This window comes from Pseudophryne corroboree, chromosome 8, assembly GCF_028390025.1.
Source record: "Pseudophryne corroboree isolate aPseCor3 chromosome 8, aPseCor3.hap2, whole genome shotgun sequence".
In the NCBI taxonomy this organism is placed as follows: Eukaryota; Metazoa; Chordata; class Amphibia; order Anura; family Myobatrachidae; genus Pseudophryne; species Pseudophryne corroboree.
The window spans coordinates 292,446,913-292,467,159 of record NC_086451.1 but is presented as its reverse complement, the minus strand read 5'-3'; the positions used below and the strand labels follow the sequence as shown (position 1 = coordinate 292,467,159).

The 20,247-nt window shown below is 48.1% G+C and overlaps 1 protein-coding gene across 1 annotated transcript in view; it reads left to right on the top strand.

Annotated features, from left to right (window-relative positions):
* CHRDL1 (chordin like 1) overlaps positions 1–19,671 on the top strand; it is a 265,958-nt gene extending 246,287 nt beyond the window's left edge. Inside the window, exon 10 of the mRNA XM_063937307.1 lies at positions 18,741–19,671. Within this exon, the coding sequence (XP_063793377.1) occupies positions 18,741–18,871 (131 nt within the window). The 3' untranslated portion in view covers positions 18,872–19,671. The remainder of the gene's footprint in view (positions 1–18,740) is intronic.
* The last annotated feature ends 576 nt before the right edge of the window (positions 19,672–20,247 follow it).

The following is a 20,247-nucleotide window of genomic DNA, read 5'->3' as shown; positions in this document are numbered from 1 at the left end:
ATTTTTTTCAGTCTTCTTTATACATACATAGTTACATAGACATCTTCTCTTTATCAACCAGTCTATATTAGCTGCAGACACAGTACAGTACGGTAGTTCACGGCTGTGGCTACCTCTGTGTCTGCAGTCGGCAGGCAGTCCATAATTGTATACTAGTATCCATCTCCATTGTTTACCTGAGGTGCCTTTTAGTTGTGCCTATTAAAATATGGAGAACAAAAATGTTGAGGTTCCAAAATTAGGGAAAGATCAAGATCCACTTCCACCTCGTGCTGAAGCTGCTGCCACTAGTCATGGCCGAGACGATGAAATGCCAGCAACGTCGTCTGCCAAGGCCGATGCCCAATGTCATAGTACAGAGCATGTCAAATCCAAAACACCAAATATCAGAAAAAAAAGGACTCCAAAACCTAAAATAAAATTGTCGGAGGAGAAGCGTAAACTTGCCAATATGCCATTTACCACACGGAGTGGCAAGGAACGGCTGAGGCCCTGGCCTATGTTCATGGCTAGTGGTTCAGCTTCACATGAGGATGGAAGCACTCAGCCTCTCGCTAGAAAAATGAAAAGACTCAAGCTGGCAAAAGCAGCACAGCAAAGAACTGTGCATTCTTCGAAATCCCAAATCCACAAGGAGAGTCCAATTGTGTCGGTTGCGATGCCTGACCTTCCCAACACTGGACGTGAAGAGCATGCGCCTTCCACCATTTGCACGCCCCCTGCAAGTGCTGGAAGGAGCACCCGCAGTCCAGTTCCTGATAGTCAGATTGAAGATGTCAGTGTTGAAGTACACCAGGATGAGGAGGATATGGGTGTTGCTGGCGCTGGGGAGGAAATTGACCAGGAGGATTCTGATGGTGAGGTGGTTTGTTTAAGTCAGGCACCCGGGGAGACACCTGTTGTCCGTGGGAGGAATATGGCCGTTGACATGCCAGGTGAAAATACCAAAAAAATCAGCTCTTCGGTGTGGAGGTATTTCACCAGAAATGCGGACAACAGGTGTCAAGCCGTGTGTTCCCTTTGTCAAGCTGTAATAAGTAGGGGTAAGGACGTTAACCACCTCGGAACATCCTCCCTTATACGTCACCTGCAGCGCATTCATAATAAGTCAGTGACAAGTTCAAAAACTTTGGGTGACAGCGGAAGCAGTCCACTGACCAGTAAATCCCTTCCTCTTGTAACCAAGCTCACGCAAACCACCCCACCAACTCCCTCAGTGTCAATTTCCTCCTTCCCCAGGAATGCCAATAGTCCTGCAGGCCATGTCACTGGCAATTCTGACGAGTCCTCTCCTGCCTGGGATTCCTCCGATGCATCCTTGCGTGTAACGCCTACTGCTGCTGGCGCTGCTGTTGTTGCCGCTGGGAGTCGATGGTCATCCCAGAGGGGAAGTCGTAAGCCCACTTGTACTACTTCCAGTAAGCAATTGACTGTTCAACAGTCCTTTGCGAGGAAGATGAAATATCACAGCAGTCATCCTACTGCAAAGCGGATAACTGAGGCCTTGACAACTATGTTGGTGTTAGACGTGCGTCCGGTATCCGCCGTTAGTTCACAGGGAACTAGACAATTTATTGAGGCAGTGTGCCCCCGTTACCAAATACCATCTAGGTTCCACTTCTCTAGGCAGGCGATACCGAGAATGTACACGGACGTCAGAAAAAGACTCACCAGTGTCCTAAAAAATGCAGTTGTACCCAATGTCCACTTAACCACGGACATGTGGACAAGTGGAGCAGGGCAGGGTCAGGACTATATGACTGTGACAGCCCACTGGGTAGATGTATGGACTCCCGCCGCAAGAACAGCAGCGGCGGCACCAGTAGCAGCATCTCGCAAACGCCAACTCTTTCCTAGGCAGGCTACGCTTTGTATCACCGCTTTCCAGAATACGCACACAGCTGAAAACCTCTTACGGCAACGGAGGAAGATCATCGCGGAATGGCTTACCCCAATTGGACTCTCCTGTGGATTTGTGGCATCGGACAACGCCAGCAATATTGTGTGTGCATTAAATATGGGCAAATTCCAGCACGTCCCATGTTTTGCACATACCTTGAATTTGGTGGTGCAGAATTTTTTAAAAAACGACAGGGGCGTGCAAGAGATGCTGTCGGTGGCCAGAAGAATTGCGGGACACTTTCGGCGTACAGGCACCACGTACAGAAGACTGGAGCACCACCAAAAACTACTGAACCTGCCCTGCCATCATCTGAAGCAAGAAGTGGTAACGAGGTGGAATTCAACCCTCTATATGCTTCAGAGGTTGGAGGAGCAGCAAAAGGCCATTCAAGCCTATACAATTGAGCACGATATAGGAGGTGGAATGCACCTGTCTCAAGTGCAGTGGAGAATGATTTCAACGTTGTGCAAGGTTCTGATGCCCTTTGAACTTGCCACACGTGAAGTCAGTTCAGACACTGCCAGCCTGAGTCAGGTCATTCCCCTCATCAGGCTTTTGCAGAAGAAGCTGGAGGCATTGAAGAAGGAGCTAAAAGGGAGCGATTCCGCTAGGCATGTGGGACTTGTGGATGGAGCCCTTAATTCGCTTAACAAGGATTCACGGGTGGTCAATCTGTTGAAATCAGAGCACTACATTTTGGCCACCGTGCTCGATCCTAGATTTAAAGCCTACCTTGGATCTCTCTTTCCGGCAGACACAAGTCTGCTGGGGTTGAAAGACCTGCTGGTGACAAAATTGTCAAGTCAAGCGGAACGCGACCTGTCAACATCTCCTCCTTCACATTCTCCCGCAACTGGGGGTGCGAGGAAAAGGCTCAGAATTCCGAGCCCACCCGCTGGCGGTGATGCAGGGCAGTCTGGAGCGACTGCTGATGCTGACATCTGGTCCGGATTGAAGGACCTGACAACGATTACGGACATGTCGTCTACTGTCACTGCATATGATTCTCTCAACATTGATAGAATGGTGGAGGATTATATGAGTGACCGCATCCAAGTAGGCACGTCACACAGTCCGTACTTATACTGGCAGGAAAAAGAGGCAATTTGGAGGCCCTTGCACAAACTGGCTTTATTCTACCTAAGTTGCCCTCCCACAAGTGTGTACTCCGAAAGAGTGTTTAGTGCCGCCGCTCACCTTGTCAGCAATCGGCGTACGAGGTTACATCCAGAAAATGTGGAGAAGATGATGTTCATTAAAATGAATTATAATCAATTCCTCCGCGGAGACATTGACCAGCAGCAATTGCCTCCACAAAGTACACAGGGAGCTGAGATGGTGGATTCCAGTGGGGACGAATTGATAATCTGTGAGGAGGGGGATGTACACGGTGATATATCGGAGGGTGAAGATGAGGTGGACATCTTGCCTCTGTAGAGCCAGTTTGTGCAAGGAGAGATTAATTGCTTCTTTTTTGGGGGGGGGTCCAAACCAACCCGTCATATCAGTCACAGTCGTGTGGCAGACCCTGTCACTGAAATGATGGGTTGGTTAAAGTGTGCATGTCCTGTTTTGTTTATACAACATAAGGGTGGGTGGGAGGGCCCAAGGACAATTCCATCTTGCACCTCTTTTTTCTTTTCTTTTTCTTTGCATCATGTGCTGATTGGGGAGGGTTTTTTGGAAGGGACATCCTGCGTGACACTGCAGTGCCACTCCTAGATGGGCCCGGTGTTTGTGTCGGCCACTAGGGTCGCTAATCTTACTCACACAGTCAGCTACCTCATTGCGCCTCTTTTTTTCTTTGCGTCATGTGCTGTTTGGGGAGGGTTTTTTGGAAGGGACATCCTGCGTGACACTGCAGTGCCACTCCTAGATGGGCCCGGTGTTTGTGTCGGCCACTAGGGTCGCTAATCTTACTCACACAGCTACCTCATTGCGCCTCTTTTTTTCTTTGCGTCATGTGCTGTTTGGGGAGGGTTTTTTGGAAGGGCCATCCTGCGTGACACTGCAGTGCCACTCCTAGATGGGCCCGGTGTTTGTGTCGGCCACTAGGGTCGCTAATCTTACTCACACAGCTACCTCATTGCGCCTCTTTTTTTCTTTGCGTCATGTGCTGTTTGGGGAGGGTTTTTTGGAAGGGACATCCTGCGTGACACTGCAGTGCCACTCCTAGATGGGCCCGGTGTTTGTGTCGGCCACTAGGGTCGCTTATCTTACTCACACAGCGACCTCGGTGCAAATTTTAGGACTAAAAATAATATTGTGAGGTGTGAGGTATTCAGAATAGACTGAAAATGAGTGTAAATTATGGTTTTTGAGGTTAATAATACTTTGGGATCAAAATGACCCCCAAATTCTATGATTTAAGCTGTTTTTTAGTGTTTTTTGAAAAAAACACCCGAATCCAAAACACACCCGAATCCGACAAAAAAAATTCGGTGAGGTTTTGCCAAAACGCGTTCGAACCCAAAACACGGCCGCGGAACCGAACCCAAAACCAAAAAACACAAAACCCGAAAAATTTCAGGCGCTCATCTCTATTATCTGAGCGTATTAAAGATGAGTTAGCTACCAGAGACTTACCTTCTAAGTTAGATGAGCTAATCTCACTCTGCACGAAAGTTGATTTACGTTTCAGAGAGAGAGCAACTGAGCGTGGAAGATCATCTGCTCCAAAATCTTCTGCTCCTCCTCCTCGTCAACTGTCACCATCTAAAGATGAGCCCATGCAACTTGGCCGTTCCCGTTTAACTCCTGCTGAGCGCCGAAGACGTCTCTCCGAGTTTCTCTGTCTCTATTGTGCAGCTCCGTCTCACACCATTAATGCCTGTCCCAAACGTCCGGGAAACTCCAAATCCTAGCTCGCCAAGGAGAGGGCCGGCTAGGAGTAATGATCTCCTCTCCATCTCCTCAAAATTGTAATCTCCCAGTCTTGCTTCAAGTTGCTCAACGTTATCGGAACGTCATTGCCCTCCTTGATTCCGGAGCAGCTGGGAACTTTATTACCGAAGCCTATGTTAAACGGTGGTCCCTACCCACCGAGAGACTTCCTTCGTCCATTTCTTTAACTGCCGTGGATGGCAGCAAAATTTTTGATGCAGTTATTTCTTTAAGGACTCTACCAGTTCGTCTGAGAGTGGGAGTTCTTCATTCCGAACTTATTTCTTTTTTAGTGATTCCAAGAGCCACACATCCTGTGGTCCTGGGCCTTCCATGGCTCCGTCTTCACAATCCTACAATTGATTGGACGACTACGCAAATCCTGGCATGGGGTTCCTCCTGTGCTGAGACATGTTTGTTTAAAGTATTGCCTGTCTGTTCTTCCTCCCCCAGGTCGTCTGATGTTCCACCTCCTCCATATCAAGATTTCACGGATGTGTTCAGTAAAGCTTCTGCTGATATCCTTCCTCCTCATAGAAAATGGGACTGTCCGATTGATCTCGTTCCAGGGAAGGTTCCACCTCGAGGCCGAACTTATCCGTTGTCTCTGCCTGAGACGCATTCTATGGAGGAATATATTAAAGAGAACCTAGCAAAGGGGTTCATTCGACCTTCTTCTTCTCCAGCCGGCGCAGGCTTCTTTTTTGTAAAAAAGAAAGATGGTGGTCTGCGGCCGTGCATCGACTACAGAGGTTTGAACGACATTACCATCAAGAACCGTTATCCTTTACCCCTGATTACTGAGCTCTTTGACAGAGTTAGCGGAGCTACCATCTTTACAAAGCTGGACTTGCGAGGTGCATACAATCTCATCCGGATCCGTGAGGGTGACGAGTGGAAGACCGCCTTTAACACCCGTGACGGACATTATGAGTACCTCGTCATGCCCTTCGGATTGAGCAATGCTCCAGCTGTCTTCCAGCATTTTGTCAATGAGATCTTCAGAGACATTCTATACCGTCATGTCGTGGTCTATCTAGACGATATCCTCATTTTTGCCAACGATTTAGAGGAACATCGTTTTTGGGTTAAAGAGGTTCTGTCCCGTCTCCGTGTCAATCATCTCTATTGCAAATTAGAAAAATGCGTCTTTGAAGTCAAGTCCATTCCGTTTCTAGGGTACATTGTGTCCGGTTCCGGACTAGAGATGGATCCTGAGAAACTACAAGCAATCCAAAATTGGCCGGTACCCTTAACCCTCAAAGGGGTCCAGAGGTTCTTAGGGTTCGCCAACTATTACCGAAAGGTTATACGAGACTTTTCCACCATTGTGGCGCCTATTACTGCTTTCACTAAGAAGGGTGCTAACCCGTCCAAGTGGTCTGAAGAAGCCATGCAAGCATTTCATCTTTTAAAACAAAGGTTCATCTCTGCGCCTGTTCTGAAACAGCCTGACATCGACTCTCCTTTCATCTTAGAGGTGGATGCCTCCTCCGTTGGAGTAGGAGCGGTGTTATCTCAGAGGGCTAAAGATGGCCATTTACACCCTTGCAGTTTCTTCTCCCGGAAGTTCTCCCCAGCTGAGCGCAACTATGCCATTGGCGACCAGGAGTTGCTAGCCATCAAGCTCGCTCTAGAAGAGTGGAGGTATCTGTTGGAGGGAGCTTCTCATTCAATCACCATACTTACAGACCACAAGAACCTTTTATACCTGAAGGGCGCACAATGTCTCAACCCTCGTCAGGCCAGATGGGCACTTTTCTTTTCCAGGTTCGACTTTAAACTCCAGTTCTGTCCGGGCTCTCAGAATCGCAAGGCCGATGCCCTTTCCCGCTCATGGGAGCAAGAAAATGAGTCAGAGTCTTCAGACAAGTATCCTATTATAAATCCGTTGGCATTCTCCACGGTAGGGATGGACTCTACGCCCCCATCAGGGAAAAGTTTTGTGAAGCCGATGCTAAGGAAGAAGCTCATGCATTGGGCCCATGCTTCCCGTTTTGCCGGACATACAGGTATCCAAAAAACCCTGGAGTTTATCTCTAGGTCCTATTGGTGGCCAACTCTGAAAAAGGACGTCTTGGAGTTTATTGCATCTTGCCCAAAGTGTGCCCAACATAAAGTATCCCGCCAGTCGCCTGCGGGGCAACTGGTTCCACTATCCGTTCCCCGTCGACCATGGACCCACTTGTCGATGGATTTCATTACAGACTTACCCATGTGCAACAAGTTCAATACCATCTGGGTGGTAGTTGACCGGTTCACCAAGATGGCACACTTCATTCCTCTCACCGGTCTTCCGTCAGCTTCCAAGTTGGCTCAAGTGATATAGGCAACTCTTGTTCGAGGAGACGGGAAATTGGCAGCCTGTAATTCAAATTGAATCTCGCACTAATTTAAGAATCCTCTGCATAACTTCGGGTTCCCATCAAATTTACTAGGAGGTGGTAAATGTAGGCGAGATATTGGAACTGGCGCTGGCAGTGTTGACACTGGAGAAGTTACAGGAGCTGCAACCTGAGATGACGTAATAGCAACATGAAGCGCATCCAGGCGAGCAGACATTGATTGCATGGTTTGAACCAGTTGTACTTGCATGGATTCTTGTTCACTTAAACGAGGCACAGATATCGGCCGTGGCATCACCTCCAGATGCTTGCTTACCCGTCGGATCCATGTGGCCAGTGCTTACTGTCACAGCTAGTAGAACTTGTGAATCCGTTGGATGTGTGCTAATGGTAGAAGTGCATGGCTCTGCAAGGAGAAAACGAGGAGGACGAATGCAGTTTCTTCTCATATGCTTTTATTAATGAAAAAGACATATAAGAGCAAATATTTAAAGAACAAAGATGAAGAATTCCAAAAGATTAGGATGCAGTGTATTCATGGGCAGAATTATTGAAAGAGTCCATATAATAAATGATTGGCTGATATGGTTAGGGAATACTGAAGAGTTTGTACTTTGGATAGTTAATTGTCGTGACTGAAGAACACTGAAGGAGTTTTGCAGAATGGATTATTATTAGACGTGGCTGAAGAACACTGAAGGAGTTTTGCCGAATGGATGATTATTAGACGTGGCTGAAGAGCACTGCAGGACTGCTGGGAAATACTTTACGGACAGAACTCCAGGAGACACTGGGGGTCATTCCGACCCGTTCGCTTGCTGCGTTTTAACGCAGCAGAATGAACGGGTCCCTGCTGCGCATGCGCCGGCGCCGTAATGCGCCTGCGCATGCTGGGTCGGCCGAAGGCCATAGCAGGACAGCGATCGCCTCTGCCTGATTGACAGGCAGAGGCGATCGACGGGTGAGAGGGGGCGAAGCGCCGTTTCATAGGGGCGGTCCGGCCGCTGTGCGATGCCTTTGCACTTCTGCGGGGGGGGGGGGGGGGGCACTGTCAGGAAACATGATCGTAGCTGTGCTAAATTTAGCACAGCTACGATCAACTCGGAATGACCCCCATTGTCCTAAGTGGCAGGCTGTGACCCACGGGGCCGAGGTAACCACTGGCAGTTGTGCGGCAAACAACAGCTGAGGTGACAATTCCATGGAGCTGAAAATCCAAGGGACACTGAAAGGCACACAGGTGGACCTGTGGGAACGCGGAGCTAAGACACCTGTACTGGGACAGAAACATAAAGCACTGGCAAGGTTTGGAACCAGACTGCCCCCTTTTACTAGAGCGCTCAGCATGTGATTGGCTGGAAGAGACCAGAGACCAAATCCCATTGGCATACTATGAATTGGTCTCCAACATGGCGGCCCCCAGTACTGCAGACATGCCAGAGAAGGGTCTCTTGCTCAGGCAGCCTCCCTGCACAGTGCTCCAGAGCATGGGATCTGCACAGTGCTCCAATGACAGCAGGCTGCACAGTCATCAGCTCCCTCTCAGCTGCAGCACACCAGCGGCCCTCACAGACCTCCGCCACCACAGCACTAGCCATGTGACAGAGAGCCCCCGGAGACAATCACCGGAGGTGAGTCCCTTGTCCATGACACTTCCAGGTCCTGGGGTCATGCAACTGTCATGTCCGGTTCAGAGCCCTGATGCTGCAGCACTAAGTATTTCTACCCTAATCCATACCCCTACCCCTCCCTCTAGTGCCTAATCCTAACCACATCCCTCCCCCGAAGCCTAAACCTAACCTCCCCTGCAGCCTAACTCTTGCCTCCCCCCACAGCCTAACCCTAACCTCCCCTCTGCAGCTTAACCCTAACCCATACTTACCGACATTCTGGCTGCTCTCTGCGGGAGAGAGCAGCCAGGTCGGCTCAACAGGCGGGCCGGGAGCACTTTGACGAATGGAGGGGGTGGGCCGGAGGCAGTATGGGGGCGGAGCAAGGGCGGGATGGGGGCGTGGTTACGATGATGCCTTCTTTAAGCCACGCCCCCGCTCTGTAATGCCGCGATCACCGGCATTACAATGCAGGGGGCGTGGCTACGATGACGCGATTCAGCAAGAATCGCGTCATCGTCTGCCCGGACCGCCCACTTTACACACAAAGTGGGCGGACGGGCAGGGGGGGCCCCGTCAAATCGGGAGACTTGCCTGCTCTTCCGGGGGGCCGGGAGGGTCACCCGATTTTCGGGAGCCTCCCGGCCATTCCGGGAGAGTAGGCAAGTATGCCCTAACCTCGCCTCCGCAGCCTAACCCTAATCTCCCCCTGCAGCCTAACCCTCACCTCCTCACCTAATATAGACATTTCACCTGTGAATATACTGAGAATGTTGACATGTTGCTTGGTGACATTTTAACAATGTTGACATCATATCTGTCGACATTTCGGTGACGCAATTTATGGATGTCAACATTGTTAATGTTCACCTTTTGGCTATATCCCAGATTTAAGTAATAATCACAGGGTTATAGGTACTTACTATATGTTTTGTGAAATATTTAGTAAATAAAAACCAAGACCCTTTGTTAAACAGAGAAAATAAATAGAATCAGATGTAAGCATCTTAAAACATTATAATGTTATGTCAGTAACTTAAGTACATTTCTCTTAACGTCCTAGAGGATGCTGGGGTCCACATTAGTACCATGGGGTACAGACGGGTCAACCAGGAGCCATTGGTACTTTAAGAGTTTGAGAGTGTGGGCTGGCTCCTCCCTCTATGCCCCTCCTACCAGACTCAGTTTAGAAAATGTGCCAGGAGGAGCCGGTCACAGCTAGGGAAGCTCTCCTGAGTTTTCCTGGTAAAAGTTATTTTTTAGAGTTTATTTTTTTACAGGGAGGCTGCTGGCAACAACCTCCCTGCAGCGAAGGACTGAGGGGGGAGCAGTGTCTGCCCTGCAGGGTCTGAGCCATTGTCTCCGCTGACTGGACACTGGCCTCCAGAGGGGTCTGATCGTTCTCCGTCACAGGGGACCGCTCGCCCCAGCATCATGCCGCCACCCCCTTGCAGAGCTGAAGAATTGGTGGCGAGTTAGACACCCCCCATCCCCCCCCCTAGCAAGCGGGGGCTCAGTGTGAAGATGGCGGCAGCAGGGTAGGAGCGCAGTATTAACTGCGCTACGGGGATGGCTCAGCGGTACATGGTGCGGCACTATGAGGGGCGCCCTGAGCCAGCGCGACACCCTACACTGGTCCAGAAGCCTGTCGGTATCCCCGGATCTCAGCCAGCACTAAATCCTCAGGCCAGTATAATCTGATGAAGAGCGGGAAGACAGCGCCATTTTGGGGGCGGGACTTCTTCTCAGAGTGGACTCAGCAGCGTTCAGCGCCATTTTCCTGCCTGCACAGCGTTGACAAGGAGAATCAGGTCCCTCCACAGCAACTCCAGCTATCTACAAACGGTACCAGGGGGTTGTTGAAGGGGGGGGGGGAGGCTGCAATACGACTGTGTATCCTATTAAGGTACACCAGGCATGTCCAAACTGCGGCCCTCCAGCTGTTGTGAAACTACATATTCCAGCATGCCCTGACACAGTTTTGCTGTCAGAGAATGCTAAAGCTGTGTCAGGGCATGCTGGGATGTGTAGTTTCTCAACAGCTGGAGGGCCGCAGTTTGGACATGCCTGAGGTACACAGTCAGTGCTGAAAAGGGGTCTCCCTTTGGTAAAAAGGCGCTGTGTGTGGGTTGGCTCCAATCTTTGTGTCTCTCGCCATTCTTGGGGGGGAAACTGTCTGCCCTCCCCTGTGTGTGTGTGTGTGTGTGTGTGTGTGTGTGTGTGTGTGTGTGTGTGTGTGTGTGTGTGTGTGTGTGTGAAGTGTTTGGTGGTCTCCTTTAGCTATGTCCAGGGACACTGTGTCATATGCTGCAGAGGATTTGTCCTCCCAGGATAATCCCATTCCATGTAATCAGAATAGCACTGGTTTAGCACAGATACCAGCAAGGGAGCCTGAGTGGTTTTCCTCCATCAAATCTTGGATTTCCCAGATTTCTGACAGGGTTGCAAGTATTGAATCTGCAACCCAGGTATTACAGAACTCTATGGCAGTATGGCCTGATTCTGGTACCTCAGGACGCTCTGCTATATAGTATATACCCACACAAACGTACGCTTGTGCATGTCAAGCAGGATGACATGGATACCGATTCTGACACCACAGACGGTGATGGGGATGTGTTGCGGGTGTCTGCATCTCTTGCAAAGGGGGTGCAATTGATGATAGAGGCTATCAGGGATGTGTTACATATTAATGATACCACACCTGAGCAGGTTGAGGAGGCTTTTTTCACTGAAAATAAAAAGCCTCGCTAACTTTCCCTGCGTCAAAGGAATTGAATACTATATTTGAGAAAGCATGGGAAAACCCTGAGAAAAAAATCCTGATCACTAAACGGGTACAGGTGGAGTTTCCTTTCCCTGAGGAGGATAGGAAAAAATGGGAAAAGCAGCCGATTGTTGACGCATCTGTGTCCAGACTCTCAAAGAAGGTGCACACAACAACAAATAATCCCGCACCAGCAACCACTATTTGTACAGTTTGTTCTCTTTCCCTACTCCTTCTTTTCCGGCCTCAAATAGGCAGCAGTATAACTGATTAGGGAGTGCTACCCACAGCTTAGATAATATGACACAAACACACAGAAAAAGCATAAGCTCTATTCTGGGTGCACTGAGAACCTCACAATTAAATTTAAAACTTAACTTTTATTAGCATGTACTCATGCAAAAATTCTTAGTCAGCCAATATGAAATATTAAAAAGGATAGTGCGATAGTAAGAAAGAAAAAGTGTTTAAAACAATTCTTTTATTATTTAAAAACAGAGACTGTTACGATTAGTATCTATGGAATTTCCTATATAGAGGCTCAATAGCCCACCGCTGCAATATTATGCATTGTCCTTTCTGTCCTCTAAGTGTTACTTTCTTGTTAATATAATTCACATGAATTGAAGAACCAGATATATTCAAATATTTAAGTTTCTAAATTGTATTAATACAGCACCAGATCTATCAGCACTAAAGGGCCCTACACATTTGACGATGCGCCGCCGAGGTGCCCGACGGCCGAAACGGCCGACGAGCGACCCGGCGGCGGGGGGGCAGTGACGGGGGGAGTGAAGTTTCTTCACTCCCCCCGTCACGCGGCTGCATTGAAGTGCAGGCAAATATGGACGAGATCGTCCATATTGGCCTGCATGCACAGCCGACGGGAGACCAGCGATGAACGAGCGCGGGGCCGCGCATCGTTCATCGCTGGAGTCTCCACACTGAAAGATATGAACGAGTTCTCGTTCATTTATGAACGAGATCGTTCATATCTTTCAGAAAATCGGCCAGTGTGTAGGGCCTATAAGAGTCAGAGACGTGGTGCTGGATAATATATGGATCAGCTATAATATAAAGAACATGGGTGCGATTATGGCAAATTTCTGTATATAACGTGATAGTATATAGAAAGATAAAATAGACTGTTAATAACATATTACTTGACCTCTGTAATATGTAATGAATTGATGAACAGATGTAACTGATAAGAAGTTTGATTATAGATAGTCGCAGGGATACATTATGAAATTGGCATAACTAAAAGGTGACAATCATAATCTTCTCTTTCTGTATTAATACAATTTAGAAACCTAAATATTTATTACTTATATATATTTATTATTTATATATATTTACTTATATATATCTGGTTCTTCAATTCATGTGAATTATATTAACAAGAAAGTAACACTTAGGGTACAGAAAGGACAATACATAATATTGCAGCGGTGGGCTATTGAGCCTCTATATAGGAAATTCCATAGATACTAATCGTAACAGTCTCTGTTTTTAAATAATAAAATAATTGTTTTAAACACTTTTTCTTTCTTACTATCACATTATCCTTTTTAATATTTCATATTGGCTGACTAAGAATTTTTGCATGAGTACATGCTAATAAAAGTTAAGTTTTACATTTAATTGTGAGGTTCTCAGTGCACCCAGAATAGAGCTTTTGCTTTTTCTGTGTGTTTGTCTCAAAGAAGGTGGTTTTACCTGTTCCAGGATCTACCGCCTTAAAGGAGCCGGCTGATCGAAAAATTGATAACACACTTAAATCAATGTACACTCCTTCAGGGGTCATATTACGTCCCACTATTGCCAGTGCATGGATTGCAAAGGCTATAGTAAAGTGGTCGGCTACCTTACTAGAGGATTTGGATACAATGGATAAGGGTGATGTTGAATTATATTTACGCAACATTCACGATTCAGCAGGTTTTATGGTAGAATCCATGAAAGACCTGGGTTCCATGGCTGCGGGAATCTCTTCCATGTTTGTTTCAGCTCGTCGAGGACTGTGGCTGCGCCAGTGGACGGCCGACGCGGAATCCAGAAAGAGTTAGGAGTCTCTACCCTATACAGGTCAGGCTCTCTGTGGGGAAGCTCTAGATGCGTGGATATCCACGGCTACAGCGGGTAAGTATCCGTTTCTTCCCTCAGCAGCAACTGCTCTGAAGAAATCCTTCTCTTCTTCAGCAACACAGTCCTTTCGGCCTAACAAGCCTAGAAAGGCCAGACCGTCCAATACCTTCTTTAGGGGAGGTCGAGTTAAGTCCAAGAAACCTTCCGCTGCAGGTTCCCAGGAACAAAAGCCTGCTTCAGGTAGGTCAAAGACCTCCGCATGACGGTGGACCGCGCGGCCTGGAGGTGGGGCCAGTGGGAGCGAGGCTCAGACAATTCAGTCATGTCTGGGTATCGTCTGGCCTGGATCCCTGGGTGATAGATATTGTATCCCAGGGATACAGGCTGGAATTACAACGTCTCCCTCCTCATCGTTTTTTCAAATCAGGCTTACCAGCTCTGCTGGCAGACAGCACTGTCCTACAAGAAGCTGTCCAAAAGTTGGTGGAGGAACAGGTCATTGTGCCAGTTCCTCCTCATTTGCAAACCACAGGTTACTATTCGAACCGTTTTCGTGGTACCGAAACCAGATGGTTCGGTCAGGCCCATTCTGAACCTAAAATGATTGAACCCCTTTTCTAAAGGAGTTCAAGTTCAAAATGGAGTCTCTCAGGGCGGTGATATCAGGTCTGGAAGAAGGGGAGTTCCCAGTATCCCTGGATATCAAGGATGCGTACCTACACATTCCGATCTGGCTGCCGCATCAGGCTTATATCCGTTTCGCATTACTGGACTGTTATTTCCAGTTCCAGGCCCTGCCATTCAGCCTCTTCACAGCACCGAGGGTGTTTACCAAGGTGATGGCAGAGATGATGGTTCTCCTCCGCAAACAAGGGGTGAACATCATTCCATATCTGGACGATCTGCTGATAAAGGCATCGTCCAAGGAGAAGCTGCTGCAGTCCATTGTTCTCACGACCCGCCTCCTCAAGATCCACGGTTGGATTCTGAACCTTCCAAAGTCACATTTGGAACCGACCCAGAGGTTGTCCATTCTGGGAATGATCCTAGACACTGAAGTGCAGAGGGTGTTTCTTCCGCAGGAGATGGTGTTGGTGATACAAACAATGGTCCGGGACGTCCCGAAGCCAGCACGGGTGTCGGTTCATCAATGCACTCGCCTGTTGGGAAAGATGGTGGCCTCTTACGAGGCTCTCCAGTATGGGAGGTTCCACGCTCGGGCCTTCCAACTGGATCTCCTGGACAAGTGGTCAGGTCTCATCTCCACATGCACCAGAGAATACGTCTGTCGCCGAAGGCCAGGATTTCACTCCTTTGCTGGCTACAATTACCTCACCACTGGAGGGCCGCAGGTTCAGGATTCAGGAATGGGTCCTTCTAACCACGGTTGCGAGCCTTCGGGGCTGGGGAGCAGTCACTCAAGGAGTAACTTTCCAAGGAAGGTGGTCAAGTCTGGAAGCCGGCCTGCCCATCAACATCCTGGAACTAAGAGCCGTCTACAATGGTCTTCTTCAGGCGGCCCATCTTCTAAGAAATCGGGCCATTCAAGTGCAGTCGGACAATGTAACGACAGTAGCCTACATAAACCGACAAAGCGGAACAAAGAGCAGAGCTGCAATGTTGGAGGTGACAAGAATCATCCTCTGGGTAGAAAGGCACGCGTTGGCGCTCTCAGCAATCTTCATTCTGGGAGTGGACAACTGGGAAGCAGACTTTCTCAGCAGACACGATCTCCTTCCAGTGGAGTGGAGTCTCCATCCGGAGGTGTTTAAGGAAATGACAGACCTTTGTGGTTTACCCCAAATAGACATGATGGCCTCTCGTCTCAACCAAAAGCTTTGACGCTATTGTTCCAGGTCGAGGGACCCACAAGCAGTGGCAGTGGACGCCCTGGTGTCTCTATGGGTGTTCCAGTCGGTGTACGTGTTTCCACCACTTCCACTCATTCCAAGAGTTCTAAAGCTCGTAAGGAGAACAAGAGTTCAAGCGATCTTCATTGCTCCAGACTGGCCAAGTGGGCTTGATATGCGGACCTTCTGAATCTTGCAGGAAGAGCCGAGGCCTCTTCCTCTTCGGGAGGACCTGCTGCAGCAGGGGCCGTTCGCTTAACAAGACTTACAGGCTAGGAAAGGGGTAACGTCTAAACATTACCATCGTATTTGGAAGAAATATGTCTCTTGGTGTGAATCCAAGAAGTTTCCTACGGTGGAGTTTCAACTCGGACGTTTCCTCCTCTTCCTGCAAGCAGGTATGGATATGGGACTGATGTTGGGATCTTTAAAGGTCCAGATTTCGGCCTTATCCATTTTCTTCCAGAAACAACTGAATGCCCTCCCTGAGGTTCAGACTTTTTTGAAGGGAGTTCTGCACATCCAACCTCCCTTTGTACCGCCTACGGCACCTTGGGACCTTAACGTGGTCTTGCAGTTCCTCCAGTCAGATTGGTTTGAGCTCTACAGGAGGTTGAGATCAAATTTCTTACATGGAAGGCTGTCACGTTTTTTGCCTTAGCTTCGGCTAGGTGTGTGTCCGAATTGGGGGCTTTATCCTGTAAAAGCCTTTACTTGATCTTCCACGAAGATAGAGCTGAGCTCCGGACATGTCAGCAGTTTCTTCGGAAGGTTGTTTCGGCATTTCATATCAACCAAACTATTGTGGTGCCAGTGGCTACTGACTCCTCAATTACATCAAAGTCCTTGGATGTTGTGAGGGCTTTGAAGATATATGTGAAGAGAACTTCTCGTCACAGAAAGTCGGAATCTCTGTTTGTCCTATATGATCCCAAGAAAATTGGGTGTCCTGCTTCTAAGCAGACGATCTCGCGCTGGATTAGGTTCACTATCCAACACGCTTATTCTATGGCAGGATTGTGGTGTCCAAAATCTGTTAAGGCCCACTCTACTTGTAAGGTGGGGTCTTCCTGGGCGGCTGCCCGGGGTGTCTCGACATTGCAACTTTGCCGAGCTGTACTTGGTCTGGGTCGAACACGTTTGCAAAGTTTTACAAGTTCGATACTTTGGCCTCTGATGATCTGAAGTTCAGTCAATCAGTTCTGCAGGAGCCTCCGCGCTCTCCCTCCCATTCGGGGAGCTTTGGTACATCCCCATGATACTACTGTGGACTCCAGCATCCTCTAGGACATAAGAGAAAATAGGATTTTGGTTACTTCCGGTAAATCCTTTTCTCGTAGTGCGTAGAGGATGCTGGGCGCCCGCCTAGCGCTTCGTTTTCCTGCAATCGTTATCTGGTTCAGTACTTCATCTTTGTTTAGTTATGTACTGCATTGTTACTTGGTAAGTACTGTTTCAGCAGTTGCTGAGAGTTTCAAGCAAGATAGCTTGATGTGCCTTGTATGTGTGAGCTGGTATGAATCTCGCCACTATCTGTGTTAAATCCTTCTCTCGAAGCTGTCCGTCTCCTCGGGCACAGTTTCTAGACTGAGTCTGGTAGGAGGGGCATAGAGGGAGGAGCCAGCCCACACTCTCAAACTCTTAAAGTGCCAATGGCTCCTGGTGGACCCGTCTATACCCCATGGTATTAATGTGGATCCCAGAATCCTCTACGGACTACGAGAAAAGGATTTACCGGTAGGTAACCAAAATCCTATTTTATGTAACATTTTATAGATAGCAGCTTTACCTATCATACCATGCTTAAAAGCTTTATCAAGATAGACATAAGTTCTAGTATGTGAAGAGGTGGACTATGCTGTTGATTCAAGCATTGTATCTGGTAAGCCATGCCGTAATATCTAAGATACTGTATGTTCAATTTGCCGGGTGTTGGGATCCCGACGGTCAGGATACCGATGCCGGAATCCCAGCAGCCGACAATTCCGCCAGCCGGAATCCCGGCAAAACAGGACTATTCCCAATTGTGGGTGCGAGATCCTGTGGTGAGCCACAGAGCCCGCAGTGTGGTGATCGCATTCGCCTCACTGCTGGTATTCTGGCGGGCAGGATGCCGCTGTCGGGATATGGACAGCCGGCATCCTGCCTGCCAGTAAATGATACGGATTATCTGTAACATTCATATGCTAACTCATATTTACATAGTATGAAGTAAACCTTTTTATTATTTGTATATTACTATCATCCAATCTGTTACCGAGTATGATAGACTGGTTTTACAAGCACTGGAGACCGCATTACAGTCTATTCTCATGCTGCATAGTGTAGTGTCCAAGCTGTAAAGGGATTGTGCGTGCAAAAAAGGGCGTGGTCTCAAAAAGAAAGGGGCGTGGTCACCCAATAGTAGAGCTGCCCCCTGTAGAGCTGCCCCCAGTACAGATGCCCCCAGTACAGCTGTCCCAGTACAGATGTCCCCAGTACAAGTTGCCCCCTGTAGTTATGCCCCCAGTAGAAGCTCCCCCAGTACAGATGCCCCCCTGTAGTTATGCCCCCAGTAGAAGCTGCCCCCAGTACAGATGCCCCCAGTAGAAGCTGCCCCAGTACAGATGCCCCCTGTAGTTATGACCCCAGTAGAAGCTGCCCCCTGTAGTTATGCCCCCAGTAGAAGCTGCCCCCTGTAGTTATGCACCCATTAGAAGCTGCCCCCTGTAGTTATGCCCCCAGTACAGATGCCCCCTGTAGTTATGCCCCCAGTACAGATGCCCCTAGTAGATGCTGCCCCTAGTACAGATGCCCCCTGTAGTTATGCCCCTAGTAAAAGCTGACCCCTGTAGTTATGCACCCAGCAGAAGCTCCCCCCAGTACAGATGCCCCCTGTAGTTATGCCCCCAGTACACCTGCCACCAGTAGAAGCTGCCCCCAAGTAGCGCCGCTTCACACACATTAAAAAAAAACCCACACACAATACTCACCAGCCCCGCTCCTGCTTCCGGACCACTAATCTCCACCTGGCTGCCCGCTTCTCGGATCTATGGGAGAGACGTTATGACACAGCGCTGGTAACACAACCTCAGTGGGCGCCCGGCAGCCCTATGCGGCTCACATTTTGGGTTAGGTGAGCCGGAGGGGCGGAACTGCGTTCCGTCTCCAATTGGAACTGACGGAACGCAGTTCCGCCCCGTTACGGCTCACTTTAACCTCTGAGTGTCTGTATTAATACATCTCATTGCAATCTGCAATTAAGGTTTGTAAATAACCCCCAAAAAAAGTCACCACTTTCCTTTTTACTTTAAGGCCAGTGGAAAATCTTCAGTGAAGGAGAAGCTCAGATCAGCCATATGTGTGAAACTCGAATTTGCCGAACAGAGCTGGAAGACTTGGTGAAGGTTCTGTACCTAGACAAGACTGAAAAGGGTCATTGTTGAGAGCAAAAATACTGAACGGGAAGAGAAAACCAGAGGCCGCCTAAAGACATTGGATTTGTAGCCGGACTGGGGGCTCATTCTGCTTAAATCAACAGTGTCGCCAAACCCAGAATGCAGGGACTATTAGGCATGGTTTGCTGCAGAAAGTAACTGGCAGAGCCAAGTGTGTAGGAGTCTGTAAGCAGCTAAATGCTTCCTCTTATGCCTTAGAGGGTTGGCATCAGCGGTGAGAAATACACAGGTTTCTTCTTTATGAGAAAAAAAGTGTTTATTTGGAAAGCTAAAATCAGTGGAATAAGCATAACTAAATAGAGAACGGAGGGCTCATAATGAAGAAAATACAGAATTTCTGCGGATGTGTACTGTAAATATATCTGGGTGCACAGCTGACCATTCCGCCAAGTGTGGCATGTAATAGCAGCTGACACATTGTATCGGCCCAGACAAAGCTCTCTATGATTTTGCCACTAAATTTGAAGCTGTTCGCTTTTTATATAATCTTGGTTGTGTAAAGATTTCCGTTCTGTTGGTTCACTGAGCTTACTTTGTACAGGTTTTGTGTTGCAGGACAATCTGACATTAATATAAATGAAGAAGTGGCCCCTCTAAATCCCACTACTGGGCCACCACTACTTGGACGTAGCCCTTTAGCCTTTCTAGGATCAGGCCTTTTCAAGTGTTCTTATAAATGACTTTTGACACCACCATGGCTGAAGTGTTTAGAGACACACAGTATTCTGAAGCAAATAAACCACCAAATTTAAAAAAATCTTTTTAAATTGTGGAAAACTATTCTGTTATTGTTATGTCTTTGTCATTTTTTAAGTGTTAAACTACAACCAGGAATCTTACTTGTGTCAATGTGCAGATGATGTGCCTAACACGTGTTTAGATCTTTTATTATATATTAGACGTTTCTACAAGCCTACTCTACTAGAAGATCCAGAAGATGAGACCAGCCTCCGAGATCCCACCCACTTCCCCATGGAATTACATGGTCCAGGGGCTAGGTTTGCATCATCATGGCCCTGCCCACCCTTGCATGATGCCAGGAATTGTATAGCAGGGGGTAGCGTGTAATGACGCAATTCATAGAACCATGTAGGGGACCATATAAAAGTCAGCATGTATGTATATGACTTTTCTTGCATCATTTTATGAAAGTGAAAAAAAAATTCCAATGTAAATTATACACGTGCACAATTTTGAGAAATGTGATAGATTGAGGAGTTGGGTTACAAAACATGACATCATCTGATGAGAACAGCTGGGAGACCAGAGCATTCTCTTGTGGTCTTCCCCATATGGTGAGAGCTGCCTTTCCAAGTTCTGGGAAATGGCGGGAAAAGTTAGTTGCACCGTTCCATATTTCCATT